General features: G+C 49.4%; 3 protein-coding genes across 11 annotated transcripts in view; 2 read left to right on the forward strand and 1 right to left on the reverse strand.

Annotated features, from left to right (window-relative positions):
- The window catches only part of XRN1 (5'-3' exoribonuclease 1), a 47,277-nt gene extending 41,911 nt beyond the window's left edge, over window positions 1-5,366 (forward strand). Inside the window, exons 37-40 of one of the 3 annotated variants that reach the window (XM_061547779.1) lie at window positions 91-260; window positions 535-625; window positions 1,004-1,398; window positions 2,731-5,366. In XM_061547779.1, coding sequence (XP_061403763.1) covers window positions 91-260; window positions 535-625; window positions 1,004-1,398; window positions 2,731-3,015 — 941 coding nt within the window. In that variant the 3' untranslated portion in view covers window positions 3,016-5,366. Of the gene's footprint in view, window positions 1-90; window positions 261-534; window positions 626-1,003; window positions 1,399-2,658 lie in introns of all 3 variants that reach the window. The other 2 variants (XM_061547762.1, XM_061547771.1) reach the window with 2 other exon arrangements.
- A 227-nt stretch (window positions 5,367-5,593) lies between these two features.
- On the reverse strand, window positions 5,594-16,074 carry LZIC (leucine zipper and CTNNBIP1 domain containing). Of its 5 annotated transcripts, none has more exons than XM_061548012.1 (7): window positions 16,001-16,074; window positions 12,035-12,151; window positions 10,349-10,484; window positions 9,704-9,802; window positions 8,000-8,095; window positions 7,520-7,601; window positions 5,594-6,989 (listed from the first exon to the last, which is right to left on the reverse strand). In XM_061548012.1, the coding sequence occupies exons 2-7, from the start codon at window positions 12,133-12,135 to the stop codon at window positions 6,931-6,933; spliced, it is 573 nt and encodes a 190-aa protein (XP_061403996.1). In that variant the 5' UTR covers window positions 12,136-12,151; window positions 16,001-16,074; the 3' UTR covers window positions 5,594-6,930. The 5 variants fall into 5 exon arrangements, with proteins under 5 accessions (XP_061403996.1, XP_061403993.1, XP_061403988.1 ...); XM_061548009.1 differs by lacking the exon at window positions 16,001-16,074 and adding an exon at window positions 13,882-13,900; XM_061548004.1 differs by lacking the exon at window positions 16,001-16,074 and adding an exon at window positions 13,645-13,772.
- Window positions 13,977-22,108, forward strand: SLX1B (SLX1 homolog B, structure-specific endonuclease subunit). 3 transcript variants are annotated; one of them, XM_061547946.1, is made up of 9 exons: window positions 13,977-14,363; window positions 14,502-14,605; window positions 16,011-16,200; window positions 17,865-17,916; window positions 18,599-18,663; window positions 18,795-19,092; window positions 19,531-19,661; window positions 20,635-20,722; window positions 21,243-22,108. In XM_061547946.1, exons 3-9 carry the CDS (start codon window positions 16,028-16,030, stop codon window positions 21,270-21,272), a joined length of 837 nt encoding a protein of 278 aa, XP_061403930.1. In that variant the 5' UTR covers window positions 13,977-14,363; window positions 14,502-14,605; window positions 16,011-16,027; the 3' UTR covers window positions 21,273-22,108. The 3 variants fall into 3 exon arrangements, with proteins under 3 accessions (XP_061403930.1, XP_061403920.1, XP_061403924.1); XM_061547936.1 differs by lacking the exons at window positions 13,977-14,363; window positions 14,502-14,605 and having other exon boundaries at window positions 15,566-16,200; window positions 19,534-19,661; XM_061547940.1 differs by lacking the exons at window positions 13,977-14,363; window positions 14,502-14,605 and having other exon boundaries at window positions 15,566-16,200; window positions 19,537-19,661.
- Window positions 22,109-22,136: the final 28 nt, after the last annotated feature.

Below are 22,136 nucleotides of genomic sequence, written 5' to 3' on the forward strand. Positions count from 1 at the left end.
TTGAGTCTCCGTGAGGCTTCATGGATAAACAAGCATAACAGCGAGGGATGGTTTTGCTTCACAGTGTCCCGTTTGTGTACCGCCACCCAGATGCAAAAGCCACCACCGGCCCCGGTGACCGAGAGCCGAGAGCCGGGGCTGTGCCGGCCGCCACACACCCTGCGGCGGCCAAGCCGGAGCCGGACGCAGTGAACGTGTCTCACCGGCCCCCCCTGCTGCCAAACGTGCCCCGCATGGGCCCCCCACAACCACTCCAGCAGGTGGAGTTCCATCCCCTTCGCTCACCGTGACGCTCGCCCACTCCCTCCAACTTGTTTCATGACCCGCCAGTCAGTTGGCGGTGACGGGCGGCGTAGGCGGGAGGTCACGAGTGGCTGCTCTCTGTGATCCTTACACGCACAATTCGTCTCAATCCGTAACTTAGACGTGTCGCGGTGATGCATTAAACTTTCCATCTTGTTTGCGCCGATAACGTTTGTGTGTCTGTGATGGCGCTGCTGTGCTGAGCGTGCTGTTTTGTGTTTGCGAGTGTAGATGATTGCCGGACAGTCGTTCCCGTGCAACATGTACCAGCCTATGCGGATGCAGGGCCTGCAGCCGCCAACCACCTCTCTCCAAGGTGCTGGTGAGGGATGCCTCTTTTTTCTGTCAGCAGGGGTCAAGTGGAAGTATCTAAGCAGCGCAGCGCTTAGAGATGTCCCCACATGTAAAATCCGGCCCAGTGGCTCACCTGCAGAGTGAGCGGCTTGCAATTCGGAGTTTGCGAGTTCAAATTCTGTTTGACTCAGCCCATTATCCCTCTGGGGTTTTAAAATTAATACGACTGTGGGGAAGTCCGTTTTTGGCTAACACTAAATTGTTCAATGTGCCCATTTTCTGAAGTGGTGTTCTTAATTGGTTACAAGTAATTTTTATTGGTTCTGATAACCGTTCAGTGTAACATAATACGTGTGACTTGTACGATTGTTGTACGTGTGTTTGTGCTGTTCTGTTTGTCTTGCAGCTTTTACCCTGCCTCACTCGCAGCCGTATTTCCACCCGATGCCCTGGCAACCCATCATCTCTTCCCCCCAACACCGCTACCACCTGCAGGCGATGAATCAGCCTCCGTTTCACATGAGATTCGCTCCTCCGAATCACGCCATACCCCATCAGCAGCCACGAATGATGACCACAGCCAATCAAAAGCTGCCCCATCAGCATACGCAGGCGTATTCAAGCGGTCGTAAAACAATGCCCCAAGTATTTACGCAACCACCACAGCAGTTCTCAACTAATCAAAATGCAGCGGCCGGCTTTGGATTCTCCAATCAGAGCGCTCCGCATCAGACGAAGCGACTGCAGCAAGCCAATGAACCCGCAGCGTCCGCGCATCTGTCCCAATTTGTTCCACTCCAGGTAGGGAAAAATGCATTTACCGGTGTGCTTTAAGATATCCCAGAAATTAGCAAGATTTGTGTCTCTTCTAAACACAGCTGTATATGAAGAGACTGTGTGCTGTGCACAGGCAGCAGTATGATGGAAAATATATTTTTTATTACAATATTTGACCTTGATAATCCCTTGAGATGAAACGTCTCGTGGTGATTGGCACTTGCACAGCGAACACGTAACTACGCGTACACAAACATCAATCTGTAATTGATGATTACACAAATAAGTGGTGCAAACCGTTGGGTCGTAATGAATGTACCGTAAACAGTTGCAAGTGTTGTGTAAGTGAGTGTAAATGAAGGATTTTAATAAGTTAAGACTATCTTCTTAGTTCTTTTGGTAAAGTCACGTAGAAGGGAAATAATATAATAATATATTAAATAATTCTCACGACGTTTCGGCCACAACGCAAGCAGCCGTCCTTTTATTATTTCCCTTCTACGTGACTTTACCGAAAGAACCAAGAAGATGAATCCCTGCAGTCACGAAAGCTTTAAATCGAAAGTTGAGACTAGTGGCACATGTTGTGTTTTGGGAGATTGTTCCATCCATACCAGAGGTTTTTTTGGGTTAGATCACGTAACTATAAATGTGTCGTTAAAACCCGCCACCACCCGACACAGCCAATTAGTAAGGTTTGTTACGTAAACAAAACATGCCAAATAGCTACTAGTTTAGCAAACCGGTGTGTTGGAGAGTAAACCCAAAACATAGAAAATGTGAGTACTACGTTTCACCGGTAAATACAACCAGCCTCATCTGGCGACAACAAGAGTTGATTGTTCCACATTGAAGAAGTGACTTGGCATGGCTGAAAGTTCTCATTTTTTGTGATTGCTATCATCAACCGGATTTCATTGGGAGAACAATTCTGGTCATGTGGAGGAGAGTGTGGACTCATTTGTTGTCTTATCTGTATGGGATTGTATTGCCCCCTCGTACCCGTGGGTTTTCTCTCCGTGCTTCGGTTTCTTCCCATGTGTATAAACATTCACTAATTGGCTGATGATATTCATCATAAATAGAAGACTGCAGAGCTTGGGCAATTATTGGCACCAGCTGGCTGCCATTTGTTTCTATCTGTGGTTCAGCGATTGTGAGATGTAATTCGCATGAACGACGCAGCATGCATAACTAAACAAATATTGTTAAAACATATTGCGGTGAGGAGATGCGCACTTGCGTTTACTCGTACGTCCTTTCGTCTTCGGTGGATGGGTGCAGGTGTACAGGCAGCAGGTGACTCACAGCAACCCTCTCCAAGCAGCTAATCCGGCCGCTCACGCTCACCCACAGCCCCTGAAGGCGTCGCCTCAAGCCGCGGAGCTCCGACCTGAAGTGGTGCCGGCCGTGGTGGTGCACACCGGAACCGCCCTGGCGCAGCCGGACTCTGAGGACGCACCGCCAGCGGGGGCCTCCGAGTCGCGCTCGTCTGCTGCCTCCACCGCCACGCTCGCAAAGGAAGAGCAGGACCAGCCTCCGCAGCTACCGGCGGATTGCATTGCAGCGACATCCAAAAAGAGAAGGGCTCGCAAGCCGGCAAATTTGGCCGTTAATTTCGGAGGCCAAATGCCAAAATAGGTGCGTACACCAGCGCCGCGTGGAACGGTCCGTTCTCGAAAGGCAGGCCGGTGACGCAGGGCTGCGGTGGAGAGTGTGGGGTGGAGACACGGTGGTAGCGAGCGGATTAACGACTGGCAAGAGGCGCATGCTTGATTGAAGACTCTGGAAGAGTTGGCTTGGGCCCAGAATAACCACGACTTAGGCGAGTCTTGGTAGAGACGAGTAAATGAAATGCAGTGTGAAATAAAACTCGATCTTAGTGTTCTCCACACTTGAGTGGTTCATGGGGCCCATTGTATTTGGTGAATGAGGACAGAAAAGTGGTGTTGCAACTTCCAGAAAATAACCCAGAGTTTTCAGAGTGCCTGCCATTTTTAAAGACTCTCGGTAAATCTTAGTGCGTCGTCTTCTTGCATTGCAATGCAGATACATCGTGCTCGACTTGCTGGCTTGTGATGAAAATCAAACCCACAGTGGAATACCTTGAATTGTAGCTCGACGGCTGGGGATGCTGAAAATACTAAAAGCAATGGGCTGGAAATTTTGGACTTAAGTTATGTTAGTGTTGACAACAAGCTGGAACATATTTTGAGCCCCTTTTTAATTCCGAGTTAACCAGCGGTCTCTTCAGCAGAGCAGAGTATCGCAGCAGCAGCAGCGGCGGTGGCGGGCGGAGTGTTGGATCAGAGCAGCAGTGGAACCACTTGGTTGAGTGTGGCTCACTTCCTCGCTGGGGGCGCTTGCAGACAAGCGATACCGGCAGAACATCACGCCACGCGACCGCGTCGCCTTCACTTGACCAGGTGTAACCCGTTGAGACACGCCCGAACCTCATCGCCTCGTTTTCAAGGGATATTAAGGGCGACTTGTTTCATTTTGTAGAATCGTTTAGGGTCTGGTTGTATATAATGATACGTGCAGGATTCATCGTTGATGTTTGGGTTAGGTCACTTTAATGATCTGGACAAATTTGTATAATTTAGGGCTCCTCCACCACCCAACATAGTCAAACAAATTAAAATCGTAATTCAAAGAACAACTGTTGACAACCAAATTCACCGTTTAGATGTGTAGAGTTTCACTTGAAACTATGTCAAGCATCAGGTTTACATGCAGGAAGTCTGGACCCAGATCATTCCACGTGGCCTCTAACCCATATTGGCTGAGAAACCTTGCGTGTCAAGTTCATACGTGCATATTTATCGCAAGTGAAAAAAATCTGCCAAGGTGCTTCAATAATGAGTGAATGTTTTTAAAATGTGTTTGGCGTTTTAAAATGTTCCCCTCTGTCAGGCTCATGGCACGCAGAGCAGCAGGAGGTTGACCGAGTGCTCGCGCACTCCAATTATCTGTTCTTTTTAAATTGCCAAAAAGTTATTTCCATGAATTGGGTTAACATGGCCGTACTTTTTATTCCAAACATATTAACTTACTTTACTAATTGCATACGTTGTGCTTGAGTAATCTCATTAAAACTTTTTACATAATTTGTCGGAATAAATTTATTGCCACCTACTGGTTTATACCGTTTCACTGGTTGTTATTTTTAAGCAAGTACTTCGAAGCGTGTAATTTTTGCATAAAATGTGTTGCTCTTGTCGTACAAAATAAAACTCTTAACACATTCGAATGAACATTTGTTAGAGTACGACGTCACTGTGGCGGAGGGGGGGGCGGTCATTGTTAAGCCAAACAAAACGATTACAGCGTCCCCGTCGAGGGAGACTGACGCTCAACGTTTGGACGCGTCAGACTCGCTGGGTTGGGACTCCACGCGGGCAGTCAACATCGCCCACCGACCGGCAGACCGATGTGACGCTTGCGTGCCGGGTGCCTTGTTATCTTGTGCCGCACGGGACAGCTGCCACTGGGAGTGCCCTTTGAGATGAGGTGGTGGAAGGCGCTTATCGCTTGCAAAGCCCAGTTGCACACGGGAAAGGTGTTCTAATTATGGATCCCTTAGGTGCAGTTTCATTTGTGTTGCTGTCGTGGACTTGGTGGCTGTGTAAAATACTGTCTGCCTACTTGGGTTCCTCATGAAGTGGTCATTTTAAAGCACACAACAGGTGATGGCGATATCCGCGCGGAAGTTTGCTCGTGCTTTTTCGGTTTGGTGATCTTTACTTTTAACTTTTTGCGCGTATTTGTTGGTATGTAAATGAAATTGCATCAGAAGTGTGACCATTAAACGTGCTTTTAAATGTTTAGACTCGTGGAAGAGATACATTTACATGAATAATCCTAAGCTTCAGTTTAAACATTATAAATAAATGTAATCATTGTAGTCCGATGGCTATTTTTGTAATTACGTTTTTAAGATTAAACTGATGATCTCAGGAATCTGAAATAAAGTTATCATGTCATCTTTACAGCTTTCATGATGTTTACATATTTTCTCGCATATCATGTCTGGCACGAATGATTGATTTCATCCTCGAGTCTCCAATCAACACAAGACAAACACGTCCCAGCTCACCCATCGTCCGGTTACCCACCGTTTTATATAACGAAGTCACGTGGACAAGTGATTATTGGATGGTTTAACACGTAGACTTTCGCGACCAATATCATCCATAAGAGGTTTTTGGGTTAGATCGTGTAAATATATAAATGTGTCGTTAAAACCCACCACCACCCGACACAGCCAACTAGTAAGGGTTGTCACGTAAACAGAACATGCCAATTCGTCACTAGTACAGCACACTGGTGTGTTGGAGAGCCAAGCCGCAACATTTACAATCTGAGTACGACGTTTCGCCAGTAATTACAACTAGCTTCATCAGGCGATAGACAGATTTGTGGAGAAGTCTTTTAACCTGCGGGATGAATGAGCTGGAATATCAGTGGCGTTCCGTTGGACGTCCAAGTCACCGGAACCTCGACAGTTAACACTCGAGGCACGTCGGGCCAGTGTGACTTCAGGGCCACGTGCGTTATGAAGAGCTCTTAAGTGAAAACGTGATCAACGTGTTTTGTACGCTTTATGCTTTGCCAAAATTACTAGAGAATGAATATGTCCATGTTGCTCCAACGTTTTGCACCGTCACAATAGGACACTCGTTAAAAAAGTTAAGAGCAGCGGAGTGAGAGTGATCGGTATGTTGGCTGTGGGGAGAAGTCCTTTCTGCTCGAGCCCACAGGGCTTCACTTCCTACTGTGTATGGCCGACAGAGAGCAACTATAACACATTTTAATTACGATTCAGCCATCGTGTTGCTTTGTCCGAGAGCTGGCGAACGGCAGATCCACCCACCCACCACCGTCACGTGTATATGTTTGGGGCAGTGCGAAGTTACACGGCCCCTGGTTTTGGAGTTAATATCCACAGTCGCACACAAGAAGAATTGTCTGAATTCATTGAGACAGAAAAACTACGGATTGTACAACAGCTGACACCCGATGAAACCCATTTATACCAACGTTTAAGTTTATTGAAAACCATCTAAACAACTTTTAATTACAATCTATTTATGACTCCGCATAAATCAGAGTTTTTAGTGTGGAGACATTGAATAGTGGGAGCAGCAGTACCGTGAATTATACAGACGGCAAAACGCAGCCGAGTAGTTTGATAGTTCGTATAGGGGCAGGAACAACGTGAGCGGTGAGCGTTTCAGCAGAGGGTAGCTGCGTCCACAGGGCAGCACGTGGAACTGCCGTGCTTCTCCATGCGTCTGTGCAAGTTTAATGTGCACGTGGATCGTGCCGTGCGTATAAGCACCGCCATATCACGTTGCCAAGTGTGCAAGCGCTGAGCATGTGTAGAACGCTCGCACGCGTGGCTCGCAAAGCACTGCGCGTGTGTAGAATGTGCGTAATGCTGAGCGTGTGTGGCAGTGTGTGAATGCGTGTAAGTGTGCGCGTGTGTAGAACTCGTGCTTTGCGCCAAGTTGGAGTCGGCGAAGCTGCACTTGAAGCCACCAGAGTTTAACTTTACTTTTTAACTTTCACCACCTCGGAGCTCGCAAGTGCCAACACCTTATCAGCTGACCCTGCAACACAACAGAAGCGATAATCACCACCAGAAAGTATCACCGCAGTACCGTGCCCCGTGCACACAGCCTCCGGAGAGATGTCAGGGCAGTGAGACGGTTCGTTAGCACGTTCGCCGCAGCTTTGAGTGCTTTACGATTCGATTCGGCACGCCGCTCCGGTTGCCACGCAAGTGTCCATTCACCGTCGAAGACTTCGCGTCATGCTGCACAGTGGATGCCAAGGAAATTCTGACGTCATTTGAAACAAGGAGGCTGTCGTGTGCCGGCATCTTGGACCAAATTTGCTCACTTCGAATAATTAACACTGCAAATTCCTCACGGTTGGCTACGTACGGTGCGAAAGAAGTTCTGCATCAACGCAGCGATCATCACCGCCGAGTGGCAGACGAACGCATGCTTGCAGGCCGGGTGCTGAGATGTGCTGCTACTTGTCGCGTGTAAAGCGCCACCTTGAGACACCCCCGGCTATCAAAAACAAAATATGACATTTGAGAATTAATTTGAACGCTGGAGGTGACGTTGCTCACCGAGGTCGTCGGTCACGCGCTCGAGTTGGCTGAGGGCCGCCGAGGCGTTGGCCGACAGGAACGCCTCCTCCTCGGCGCTCAGCTGCGAGAGAGAACGCGACGGTCATAACAAACCACACTCGGCAGGAGGCCGCTGCCTCGCGTGTTTCACTGTGGATCTACTCCTGCCTGATGTAGGAGTGGTGTGCTGAGGCACAGGGTTAATATTTGCTTCAAGTACGTAACTTTTAAGAGGCAGCAAAATTCACGGCAGTAAGATTCAATGTGTAATTTTTCGTAGTTACCTTAAATGCAATTGTGTGTTTATTAAACAAAATTCTAGAAATGGCCAATGCAATAACATGCTATTTTAATGTGCAGTGTACTCAAGGAAAATGTTGGGGCGAGGTTATTCCTGGGTTGCGCCTTCACTTAAGCAACGACCACAGGCATGACACAGGATGGGGGAGGGGTGGGGGCGATTCATATTGCCATCCTTACCGTGTCGCCGAGTTTGCGGAGTGCCATGAGAGTTTCAGCCTTCTGTAACGAGTAGACATCTCTTGGGAGCTTACCCACGAGCACGTCTCTCTCCAACTGCAATCCACACCGCAGTGGAGTGTGAATGCAATCCTCCGTGTTATTCAGTCGTCGCAAATAATTTGAGCGATTTACTAAAGGCAGCGGTCTCAAACAGCAGCTACCCGAGTGGTAAGCTCACTTACCGTGATACGCCCTTCTAATGGCTTTGCCACGTTACGGTGCTATAGAAACTGTCATAATCCAATATGATAATTGGTTTTTTACCCTTTAATCTGGCAACAAAACTGACACCTTTTTTACAAGGAGTCATGTTTGCATTGACCACAATACCTGCAGTCGAAATGCAAACAAAAAACACAACACTGATCATGTATGCACTGTCCTTGAAATTGATTGGTCCACACCCGAGACAGCTTTTCTTAGAGCCTAGTCTCACATGGTGTTGGACCAGATGACGCCAAAAGGCGCACAACTCAAAGACAATGCACCATCAGAGTATGAGAGCTCGGGGGAAGCATTTACAGTGTCAGTTTTGTTGCCAGATAAAAGGGTAAAAAAACAATTATCATATTTTGCTACTGGCAAAGGAGGTTCCAATGGTGTCATAATCCAGTTTGACTGTCATGCAAAGTGCTGCTCCCTAGCCGTGAGCATTAGAGGTCACTTGCAAGGAACTTCAACGTACAGTAAACCTTTGCTAATTCGACACATATGGGGCTCTGGCCTTGCCGAATTATCCAATATACCGAATTAAGTACAATGGTCCTCCCCGGTGCCTCCTGCCCCAATCTGCAGGCGTTGCGGCAGGCATACTGCACCGTGTTGAATGTCCATGCCGCGAGCGTTAACGCTAGGTGCACGCTCCTGTTTCTACCACTTATACAAGTCGACAAACGTTGCGGCCTTGATCCTCTTCTGTACCTTTTTGGAGCTGCTAGGATCCTCTCAAGGTTAAAGCATACTGACTCTTTGGTTAAAATAAAAAGTTATTTTTATTATATTTCCACCTACGTGACTTTACCGAAAGAACCAAAGAGTATGGATCCTTGCAGTCACGAAAACTTCAAATCTAGAATTAAAGCATACTTCCTAATCTTCTCCCGGGCCTTTCTTGATGTCATAAAAGGTGCTTGATTTTACGTCAAACTCTTCACACACCATACGCATTGACACACACCCTGCATGAATTCTACCCAAAACTTTGGATTTGTCTCGCAGACTAAGGGCGTCGCTCCACGTATATGCCGAAATTGGCCCATTCAGTACGGCAAAACTGTATAGATGCCGAAAGCGTAGCCGTGCCGAATTATCCCCAGTACGAATGATCAAAGACCAAAATAACGACGTTTCACTGTAATTCTGTGAGATCTGCTTCCACGGGCCGTTCCCAAACCTGGCGGTTGCCCTGCAGTGTGAGAGCTGGAGGCGTTTTGTCTCATGACGTCAATAGCACAATTGGGTGAAGGGGCACGTTCATTCTCAATTCCTGTGGGCAACCACGAGGCAATGTCTGCAAGAAATGACCAAAATTTACTGTCTTGTGCACAGTTGAATGTACAGACCACGGCAACCACCAATGCCAACCATCAACGATGACAACCAACGGCAACCACCAACGATAACCACCAATGGTAACCTCATGGCGGCTGTGTGAGGGCTCACCTGGGCCATGTGTGTGCGGAGCTGGCCTGGCTGCTTCCGCGCAAACATCCGGATCACTTCTGGGGTTTGGAAAGCTTGACTTATTGCGGCCTGGATAGCCTGCGGGGTGACGCAGCACAATACCAACGGGTTTGTCCCTCTTAGATGTCCCAATGCTAATGCTCCACAACCATGCGTTGCATCGATTAGACATTTAGTGAAAAGCACACATTTTAAGCAAGCAAACAGCCTCACATAGTGGTTGGCAGTGTGTTGGTTGAACAGCCAGCGTTATCATTTATATTATGTTTATTTACCCAGAAAAGCTTCACCGAGTCCCAAGACTGTTTTTCAGGAGGGTCCTGCCAAGTTGTATTAATGGGGAGAAGATTGCTACGTGTAATCCCAATTGAGTAAATTTCAGCTCATCTTTTTGGCCAATACCAGGTACACAATTTTTTTTCTAGCCATGGGAGCACACAGCAGAACCCGGAGAAAACCCATACAAACTCCACACATGAAGGTTTGCCGAGTTGAAAATCGAACCCACGCCTTTGTTGTTGCTGTGAGGCGCAAACGTCGCCACTGCGCTGCCACCCTAATGAACGACGTAGGACCCTGCGCGAATACGGCGGCGAGGGCGCCGGAAGAGCCCTAGCTCGTCACCAGCTGCATGGCGCCCAGGTCGTCCACCAGGGTCATGTCGCCGGCGACGATCTTTTGCAGCGCGGTGTTGAATTCTGAGAGCTGTTCGAGCGTCTCCGCCTTGGTCTCCTCGTACTCCTCGGCCTCCAGGTCCTCCCTGCACACGCGCGGCCAACAACAACACCCGCTGGGCTGCAGGAACCACACCTCCACACGGCAGCACAGTTTTCTGAACGCAATGATGAATTTAGTAGTAGGTTTTTACCCTTTAAACTGGTACAAAACAAGGTGTCAGTTTTGTACCAGTTTAAAGGGTAAAAGCCTACTACTATATTTTGCCACTGGTAAAGTAGGTCTCATAGTGTAAATGATGAATTTATTTCTATTTTATATTGTTCGCTCAAGAAAGCGTCAGCGAGTCTCAAAGACTCGTTTTCAGGAGGGCCCCGTCCAGTTTTCTGCACATAATCCCAATCAAGTCAGATAATTTTTCAGCATTCGGATGTTTTGGTAAATCACAGTCCCGTTGTATGTTTACTTTTTACCTAAGGGTGGAAACCACAGAACCCGGAGGAAACCCATGAAGAACAGGGGGAGAGCATCCACACTCCGCACAGAAAGACGCCCGAGTCGAGAATCAAACGCAGGTCCTTCGTGCTGTGAGCACCGTGCCACCGCCCTGCCGCCCCATGACTGCCACACTAAGAACAAGCAGTGGGTCCCGTTCACCTCGCATTTCTCCCACTCCAGCCACCCTGGCAGCTACAGAAAGAGAAGTGAAGATGTTTAACCTTAACAGACTGCTGGGGAATGTGCTTTGTCTTTGGGTGACCTCCTGCCAGCGAGGCTTTGAGACTTTACATGGCCTCAAGATGCACCTAGCCTGGCACAAGCACCGTGGTGTGCTGGCCACCCACCCCTCGTGTGCCGTGCCAGCCTTCGCAAGTGCTCGCTAACAGCACTTTCACCAACAGTCTGTTAAGGCTACATAGGGGGGATCTTTGTCTTTGTTTACATCCGCAGTTCGTTGTCAGTCAACTGCTGGATGAGGGCCTCCCCACGCTCCGAGGGTCGTGGGGTTATTTGACCACGCTGGTCAGTGCGGGATGGTGAAGTCGAGGAGCATCGACGTGGGAGTGTAGCGTACAACAATGGATTTTGCTGCGCCGCCCTCCGGTGTCATGTGGCATGCATGGTGCCAACGCATTTCAAAATCAGACGAGATCCAGCATATTCCAGGCTATTTGGTCATCAGCTAATGATATAGATATGACGCTGAATAACAAAAAAAAATCTACAGTGTTCGATGTAATATCCAGGCAAGCGGCATTCCTGTATTGTGGGTCAGTCAACAGAGGTTGTACTGTGGAAGAGACTCGCTCCCGCCATCGGAATGGGGAATTTCCACCACTGGCTCAGAGCTGAAAACAGGAGCTAAGCACCGCCTCGATGCTAATTTGAGAAGGAAATCACTTCCTAGTTTTGTATTCCTGTTTACGCGACTTCATCAGACATGACGCTCGGTTCAGAATTGGTCAGGCCAGGAGAATTCATATTTCGTTTTCAGAACGCCAATTGTACGAGCTGCGAGGGTTCGTGATGCCGCCGCCGCCAGAATGCTGCCACAAGCCTCCTGCGGCCTCGAGCCTGCAGGGACAACGAGGGCAGCGTTGGGGACGACGGCGTGGCCCAGGGCCGCGTGCTGACCGGCACCGCTCCAGGTCGTGCAGCTGCTGCACCAAGCGATCCAGCTGCTCCTCCAGGTTCCGTCTCAGCTTGTCCGTCTCGCTCTTTCCCCGCGACGCCATCTTCCGCTCTCCCCTCCTGCAAAACAGCCCACAAGGGATCTGTCCCGACGACGCTCAATCTTCAATGGCAGAAACGCTCTCGTCCTTTCACGGAAGAGCCGGCCGGCCCACCGGCAACAGCCGTCAACTCGTGCGGAACGGAGCCTCGGAGCGGGAGGGTCCTGTCAAGCAGCAGCCTGAGCACAGATAATGCTCGTGATATCAGACAGGCTGCCATCGTAGCAAGATCCAATATGCCGCCGCAAGAGAAAACTTTATGGGTGGTGACATTAACATATATACTATACTTTAGACAACTGATGTGCGAGTGAGAAGTCTCAGCTGCCATTAAACTTCTCTCCTAACTTAACGGTGCTTCGTTGTTTTAACTCACGTATAAAATCTAGAAATACGCAAGACGTTCTGTACCAAGGCTCCAGGACCTCAACTGAAGAGTGGGCCACACATCCACAAGAATCTTAATATAAAAGCTCACGCAAAGAGACTCAGCCCACAGACACCCTGCTCACGTAAAGACTCACAGCTCGCACAGAGCCAGCTCACATGGAGACTCACAGCTCACATGGAGACTCAGCTAACAGAGACTCACAGAGACTCCCAGAGACTCACAGAGACTCACAGCCCACAGAGACCCACAGAGACTCACAGAGACTCACAGAGACTCACACACACAGAGACTCACAGCCCACAGAGACTTACAGAGACCCACAGAGACTCACAGAGACCCACAGAGACTCACAGAGACCCACAGAGACTCACAGAGACTCACAGAGACTCACAGCCACAGAGACTCACAGAGACTCCCAGAGACCCACAGAGACTCACAGCCCACAGAGACCCACAGAGACTCACAGAGAATCACAGAAACTCACACACACAGAGACTCACAGCCCACAGAGACTCACAGAGACCCACAGAGACTCACAGAGACCCACAGAGACTCACAGAGACCCACAGAGACTCACAGAGACCCACAGAGACCACAGAGACCCACAGAGACTCACACCCACAGAGACTCCCAGAGACTCCCAGAGACCCACAGAGACTCACAGAGACTCACAGCCCACAGAGACCCACAGAGACTCACAGAGACTCACAGCCCACAGAGACTCACAGAGACCCACAGAGATTCACAAAGACTCACAGAAACTCACACCGACAGAGACCCACAGAGACTCACAGAGACTCACAGCCCACAGAGACCCACAGAGATTCACAAAGACTCACAGAGACTCACACCCACAGAGACCCACAGAGACTCATAGAAACTTACAGAGACCCACAGAGACCCACAGAGACTCACAGAGACTCACAGAGACTCACACCCACAGAGACTCACAGAGACTCACAGCCCACAGAGACCCACAGAGACTCACAGAGACTCACACCCACAGAGACTCACAGCCCACATAGACTCACAGAGACTCACAGCCCACAGAGACCCACAGAGACTCACAGAGACTCACAGAGACTCACACCCACAGAGACTCACAGCCCACATAGACTCACAGCTGGCAAGAGACTCACAGCTGACGGTAGAGGCTAACGCAGTGACGGGCACACGCAGCTTAAGCTGGTTCCACACACGTGCCTGGGTTACACTGTAGTGGGCTGGTGAATGGTGACACTCACGGGGTAACGTTGCCACTGGTAACGTTACCACGGGTAACGCAGCCGAGGGGTAACGCAGTTACGGGTAGCGATGAACGTCGCAGGGTAACGCGCGCTTGTGTCACGACCTCTGACCTCGCGTGATGTCGCGATTCCTGCGTCGATCGATTACCGGATCGATGGATCGACCGCTCGAGTGGCCGCGCTCCGATTCGATTCGGAATCGAGAGGAGGAATCGCGCGATTGCGGCAACCACTGTACGAGTGGCTCTGTGGTGGTTCTGTGGTAGCGGTGGTTCTGTTGTGGTAGCGGTGGTTCTGTGTGGTACTCGTGGCTCTGTGTGGTATTCGTGGCTCTGTGTGGTAGCGGTGGTTCTGTGTGGTATTTGTGGTTCTGTGTGGTATTTGTGGTTCTGTGTGGTATTTGTGGTGCTGTGGTACCGGTGGTTCTGTTGTGGTAGCGGTGGTTCTGTGTGGTATTCGTGCCTCTGTGGTATTTGTGGCTCTGTGGTAGCGGTGGTGCTGTGGGGCCGGTGGTTCTGTGTGGTACTCGTGGTTCTGTGTGGTACCGGTGGTGCTGTGGTATTTGTGGTTCTGTGTGGTATTTGTGGTTCTGTGGTAGCGGTGGTGCTGTGTGGTATTTGTGGTTCTGTGTGGTACTCGTGGTTCTGTGTGGTACTCGTGGTTCTGTGTGGTACTCGTGGTTCTGTGTGGTATTCGTGGTGCTGTGTGGTATTCGTGGCTCTGTGGTAGCGGTGGTATTGAGTGGTACCGTTGTAGTCGTGTAGCAGTGGAGCAGGAGGACGCGGCTACCACTGGAGCCTGAGTACGCGGCTCACGGGACCCAGCACCAGTTCACGTGCGTACTCGGTGCACCGCCTGTTTGTGCTCTGCGTGTGTGTACTCTGTGTGTGCACTGTGTGTGTGCGCTGTCTGTGTGTACTCTGTGTGTGTACTCTGTCTCTGTGTACTCTGTCTCTGTGTACTCTGTGCACCGCCTGTGTGTGTGCTCTGCGTGTGTTCTGTCTGTGTGTGTACTCTGTGCACTGCCTGTGTGTGTACTCTGTGTGTGTACTCTGTCTCTGTGTACTCTGTGCACCGCCTGTGTGTGTGCTCTGCGTGTGTTCTGTCTGTGTGTGTACTCTGTGCACTGCCTGTGTGTGTACTCTGTCTGTGTGTGTACTCTGTCTCTGTGTACTCTGTGCACCGCCTGTGTGTGTGCTCTGCGTGTGTTCTGTCTGTGTGTGTACTCTGTGCACTGCCTGTGTGTGTACTCTGTCTGTGTGTGTACTCTGTCTCTGTGTACTCTGTGCACCGCCTGTGTGTGTGCTCTGCGTGTGTTCTGTCTGTGTGTGTACTCTGTGCACTGCCTGTGTGTGTACTCTGTCTGTGTGTGTACTCTGTCTCTGTGTACTCTGTGCACCGCCTGTGTGTGTGCTCTGCGTGTGTTCTGTCTGTGTGTGTACTCTGTGCACTGCCTGTGTGTGTACTCTGTCTGTGTGTGTACTCTGTCTCTGTGTACTCTGTGCACCGCCTGTGTGTGTGCTCTGCGTGTGTTCTGTCTGTGTGTGTACTCTGTGCACTGCCTGTGTGTGTACTCTGTCTGTGTGTGTACTCTGTCTCTGTGTACTCTGTGCACCGCCTGTGTGTGTGCTCTGCGTGTGTTCTGTCTGTGTGTGTACTCTGTGCACCGCCTGTGTGTGCTTTGCGTGTGTGTGTACTCTGTCTGTGTGTACTCTGTCTGTGTGTACTCTGTGTGTGTACTCTGTGTGTGTACTCTGTCTGTGTGTATACTCTGTGTGTGTACTCTGTCTGTGTGTACTCTGTGTGTGTACTCTGTCTGTGTGTACTCTGTGCACCGCCTGTGTGTGCTGCTCGGTTGACAGTCGCTTAAGGAGACAAGTTGTTAAAGAGGACATCGGGGTGGTATTTTGCCCACAAACGTCAACATTTTATTTCATTGTCCGCAACGTGGCCAGCGTCGCCCATTTGCATCATCATTTCAGTTCAAATAATTAACGCAAAATGATGAGTGGCATCGTTGTGGATTATATAAGGAACACTCGATAAACAGACAATCCGGCTCCTCCCCATGCCTGCCCCTCCACACAAACAACACGTTCTACACACTCCCCATCAGCCACAACGCGGCCTTCTGCGGAGTGACAAACTTTTTCAGCTGCGTTGCTGCTCCAACGCGAGCAAAACTCAGCACCCAGTTGAAATCGTCAGCTCTGCACGAAGTCGCACTCACTGCTTTGCAGACGACCGCCGGGCCGCGATGGTGGTGGAGGTGGAGAACTTCTTCGGCGTCTACATGCTGTACTGCACCAACCCAAAGTTCAAGGGTCGCATCTACGTGGGCTACACGGTGGACCCTGAGCGCAGGATCGGGCAGCACAACGGCGGCCGACGCAAGGGAGGCGCCTTGCGCACCAGCGGTCGTGGCCCGTGGCACGTTGCCTGCACGCAGCATCCACCACCACCACCACTCGCATGCTGCTGCAGTGGGACCAACAACAACAACGACAGGGATAGCAGTGGGAAGAAATCACTGATTTAAAGCTTTCGTGACTGCAGGGATTCATCTTCTTGGTTCTTTCGGTAAAGTCACGTAGAATGGAAATAATAAAATAATAAAAATAAAACATAATAAAATAATTCTCACGACGTTTCGGCCACAACGCAAGCAGCCGTCATCAGGTGTCTTCTCAACAGACCTGTTCTCCACCTGAGGACGGCTGCTTGCGTTGTGGCCGAAACGTCGTGAGAATTATTTTAATTATGTTTTATTATTTTATTATTTCCATTCTACGTGACTTTACCGAAAGAACCAAGAAGAAGAAATCACTGGTTGGGTGGGACTCATAAATGCCCCCAGCATACCACGCTAGATCCCGATCGTAGCAAATGAGCCTGAGCGCAAGGGGGAAGGGGGAGTGGTGGATTCGACCATCGATCAATACATTCACGATCATTTAAAGTAATGAAGCAATGTTTTTTATACAGTATGTGTATATTTGCAGAGCTTATACACAATTGTATTATGCGTGTGCACCCACGTAATCTTTGGTAGATCGGAAGCGTGATGGACAGACTCTCGTTAACTATAGATATATAAATATACGGTGTAGCAATCTAGATTTGAAGTTTTCGTGACTGCAGGGATCCATACTCTTTGGTTCTTTCGGTAAAGTTACGTAGGTATAAAATTAAATAAATCACGACCCTTCGGATGCAACACAAGCAATCATCATCAGGTGGGACAACCACAGCAAGAAACAATTGCTGAAGTGGGCAAAAGGGCTGCTGTAACAAGAGGCTATATAGGTAAGAGAGGGGGTAGGAGCCAGGGAGGAGAGATAGAGAGGGGGGTGTTGGGAGGGGATTGGAAAACGAGTAAGGGAATGCTGGGGGGGGGGGGGGGGGGCGGGGGACGGGGCTGGGAGTGGGAGGATGAAGAAACTTCCAAAGAGTATAAGGTGTAGCCTTTAGGCTCGACCATGCTTCCTGCTGTAATGACACACGGGTTCAAATCCCATACCTGTCAACCCCTTATCAGTGCCCTCTTATTACAGACCAATGCAGACCTTATTGGTCACCCCGTGCCCCTTATACATCTCAACGTCCACCCTACAAAGTCCGATCACAAGGAAGAAACAAACAAATAGACAATGATTTCTGTACTCAATTTCCCTGTACAAGAATACAGGTAAACCGTATGGGTTGACAGGTATGACATTCTCACTCCCACCACGGCGATCGGGCTCGCTCAGCCCCCTGCGTACACACAATGTGTCATTGACAGAAATTTTTAGTTTTAGTTGGGTGACGTAATTTGGCCAAATCTGCGTCAAAAGACCCTCCGCCACAAGACACGGCCAAAACCCATCAACTTACAACGTGAACAAGCGTTTAAGGGGCCAATGGTTGTTGTTTCTGCTCACTGGTGAAGAATAATTCTCACAATGTTTCGCAGTTGGATATGACTTTTTCGCTTGAAACTGCATCAAATCATTTTGATTTCCTGGAGTATTCTGCCCAGATGTGTAGTAGCTGTGCCTGCACTTGCTCTGCTGTGAGTGAGTTCCGCGGTGTTTCTCGCTTGTCGTGTGCAGGGACATGGTGCTCATCGTGCATGGATTTCCATCCGACATTGCAGCTCTGCGGGTGAGTGCCACATCTATCCGCAGCTGCTCCATACAAACACATCTTTTGCAGTTCGGTGTTGTTCTGTGATATAAACATCACACAAGCATTGTTCCAAGCAAGCCTGATTGCTGTTGAGACGATGTCGAAAATCGGTCCAGAGAATTGCTTGTGTTGAACCCTCTGCTGAAATTAAATACCACACAGCACCACCGTGTGGCTGATGTGAAGTGTAAAATATACTTTTCATGTTTTTGTGTAAAGGGACAGATGTGGCAATGAGGCGAATGGCCTGCTTAGTTATTTCGGTCCTTTTCACCAGAAGCATTCTCCGCCCCGCGTCGCAGGTGTCACGTTCACGCGTTACTTTTGGTGCCGCGGTATGAACAAGCGTCCCTCCGGTCCCAAAACATCACAATGAAGGCTTCCGAAGCCATGACTCTGACCACATGAATTTTAACTGTGAACCCTGTGGGAAATGACGTTCGTGGTGAAAGGGTGATGAAAGAGCGATTACCATGAACCTTGACCCGCGATTGCTGGAAACCATCAAACATACTTGGCGCATAACCATGCAGTAAAACAAAATCTGGTGTTTGGTGAAATGTACTATGCAGGCCTTAATAGATACTCGCAAACAGTGCTTGCCCCAACAGTCGGAGTAAGGCTATGGGGGGGGGTCTTTGTGTGTGCGTGTGTGCAGTTTGAGTGGGCGTGGCAACATCCCCAGCGCTCACGGCGGCTCACCCACGTCGCACGGAGACACCGGTCCGGGAGTTAACGGTCTAATCGGCAACGTACCCACACATTCAGTTCTTTTGAGCCGGTGGTCTGGATAAGGCCGAGAGCCTCTGCACATGTGCAACGCCGCGGACCTCTCGTGTGTTGTCCCACTCCAGGTCCGAGAACTCCCTGCAGCTGCACTTGCGCGTCCTTTGGCACATGGTGCGTGTGCCGCCCTGGTGCCGCCTCCCGCTCACCCTGCGCTGGCTGCGCCCGGAGTACCGCGAGGACTTCCCCGTGGGCATGGAGCCGCCCCTGCACATGCCCGTGGCGTTTGGGCTCGTGCGGGCGAAGGCCAGGCCCTGCGGTGGCTCCCGAACGCAGCAGCAGCAGGGAGAAGTCGCGGTGCAGTCCGTGAATCCGAGTCAAGCGGCCGGCACAGCAAGATGCGTGTTATGTCGCCAGCGCATCCAGGTACCACCACATGGCGCTGCGCAAAGCCAACAATGAAGTCGGAGTGATTTCTGAGCGTGAGGCAGCAGTACTCAGCCACTTGGGGAAATTCCTCATTACTGTGGGAGGGGTGAGTCTTCCATCGGACAAATTGAATCTTCCCCACAAGCTAGTACTAATTTATCAACCACTTTGGCATTTCCGCCCATCTTCTCTTCTCCCAAGATCTCATGATAACCTTACTCCATTCAAGAAACGTGTTAAATACTGCCGATTACAACTTTGGCAGTGCTGTTTATTGCTGGCCGCTTGATGTTTTGAGCCTCTCGTCCTCTGATCGGCGATGACCGTGTAACAAAAAAAGGCGTGAGGCATAAATGTAAAACAGGCGGTGGTGTGCACAGTCGGTAGAATGTTCCTCTCTGTGCGTCGTGTGTGGCCACGCACTGCGACGACGACGAGGAGGAGGATGAGCGCATGTCGTGTTTCCACCCGGGCTGCCGTATGGAGGCTCACATCACTTGCCTGGCCCGGGAATTCCTGAAGACGGACCCTACACAGCTGCTGCCTGTGGAGGGCCAGTGCCCAGGGTGAGCCGGGCACCGGGACGTGTGGACACTTGGACGACCTTAAGCATTGTTACTTTTGAAACTTGGAATCTCTCGCTGTTGCCGACTGGAAACCCCCCCCACCCCACTGTTCTCACTGTGTTCCCATTGGTGAGTGATACCTGTCTTCTTGGTTCTTTCGGTAAAGTCACGTAGAAGGGAAATAATAAAATAAATAGAATAAAGCATAATTAAATAAATATTTTGTTATGCTTTTTTTATTATTATAAAATAATTATTTTATTATGTTTTATTTTTTATAATTTTATTATTTCCCTTCTACGTGACTTTACCGAAAAGAACAAGAAAATGAATCCCTGCAGTCACGAAAGGGTGATACCTGCTTTGTGGCTCCAGGAAGGTTGGGAACGGCTGTGTTCGAGCAAACGAGTGCGTGCGGAGAGGCTTCACAAGACGCACGCCTGGGTTTAGTAGCGTTGTCGAGAAACGTTTGCTTCGATATGCACCCTTTGATTTTTTTTTCCTTCCAAAAATGTCTTTAACGAGATGGGAACTTGTCGGCAAGAGTGACCTGGGTCACCACAATGACAAAAGCAACGACTTGAAAACGGTGCAAAATGAACCAAAGAGAGAGAACAGCACACAAAACAAAAGAGTCGATAAAATATATTTGAAATGACAAAATAATAGATCACGACGTTTCGATCGCAACACAAGCAATCGTCTTCAGGTGAAAAAGACGATTGCTTGTGTTGCGATCGAAACGTCGTGATCTATTATTTTTTATACCTACGTGACTTTACCGAAAGAACCAAAGAGTTTGGATTCCTGCAGTTATGAAAGCTTCAAATCAAGATTGAAATGACAAAAGTTTATTTGAAAACCATTAAGTGTAAAATTAAGTAAAAAAAACATCACAATAGACTATTGGACTCGTATGGTAACACAAGGACACGTGTCAAATAAGAACACGCGTTGATGTCATTTTGCACAGCTGTAAGAATGCAGTGCTGTGGGGGGACCTGGTGCGCTATAAGAATGGATGCTACGGGGACTTGGAGGAGATCATCTCATCGTCACAGGTATCCGATATCCAGTCAGACCTTATCCTCCCATCGAACACCTTACGACGGGCACCAACCCCCACCCCTAACCTTCCACTCACACCGCGAGTGCACGTGGCATGCCATTCTCACAGCGCGGTGTGCAGTGGTTTCGCACGAGGGGGCGATGTTGCCATCTCATCCCAATCGAGTCATTTGCGTTGTAAATTCCAAAATGCGAATAGCGATAACACTTATCTTTCAGCTTCTTACCTTGCACTGCTCCACTTTGGAATTGCTTCTCATCGTCTATATTTTTCCACCGAGATCTCAATTCAAGAAACGTGTTACCTTATTATCTGTTGCAACTTTGAAGTGCTGTTCGTTGCTGTTCCGGCTTGATGTATTAGGCTTATTGAGCCGTGGTAGTGTAGCAATAGTGTAGCATCGGTTAAGGACCAATATCTCGGTTTGTATCTGATGAAGCCCCCCCGTGTTCGATTCCACGCAGTGACGGACGTGTTCACAGTGCCCCTGTATGTGTGCGCGTGTGTTCTAGGCTCACTGGGCAGACGAGGTGCAGTTCTGAGCCAAGGTGAATGAACGACGAGAACGAGTTTGTGGGGCTGCGTTTAGACGTTTTGGCGACGCTTGTTGGCATCCCAAAGACACAGCGGCAACGCACCATGGGTTGGGTCGACAAGAGGCATTGAAATCAACGTCACGTGGTGCCGAGCCCGCCCGAAGCGCTCTATGAAATACAAATCGAGGGCGTGGCCATGCACGACAGACAAATAATCCCTGGTGGGCAGTGTGGAACTGTTGTTCCTACCTGTAAAACATACAATATACCTGCAAATTGTTGAAATAGTTGCCTATCGTTTTTATACTGTTCATTACTGCATTTTTAAATAAATTATTTCAGTATCAAGACAGGTGCTGGCTTCACCTACTCAAAGCACTGGAGACTCTGTTCGATTCCAGACTGGGGTGAGAGATTACAGAGCATGGGATGCTCCCCGGTATCTGCACGCACGGTTATTTTCCGGCCTGTGGTGTCTCAAGCATGTGCAGGTGAAAGGTATCGTAGGCAGCTGAATAATGGAGCAGTCTTTGGGTGGCAGTGGTACAGCAAGTGGATTAATCTCCATCTGTGCAGGTATTGTGTGTATACCTGCTTCGCACATGCAGGCTTACTCCAAAGTGTATCAAGTCATTCGTGGAGTTGACCAAACATCCCAATACAGGATCACAGAACTTGGGCAATTCTTGGCACCGGTTCTGGTTGTCTGTGGTATCCCACGTGGACACAAACACCGATTCTCAGACTGCCCCAAAATTTGGGTCTGGGTGGCAGGAATTTGTGCTATCTGGTGCCGGTGTTGTGTTTAACACACGTCCAATATAATGCAAAGTTTTGGTTGGAGACCTCACCTTCTGAGACACGTGAGGG

Source organism: Lethenteron reissneri, chromosome 9, assembly GCF_015708825.2.
Source record: "Lethenteron reissneri isolate LAM-NWPU_2019-01 chromosome 9, ASM1570882v1, whole genome shotgun sequence".
Taxonomy (NCBI): Eukaryota; Metazoa; Chordata; class Hyperoartia; order Petromyzontiformes; family Petromyzontidae; genus Lethenteron; species Lethenteron reissneri.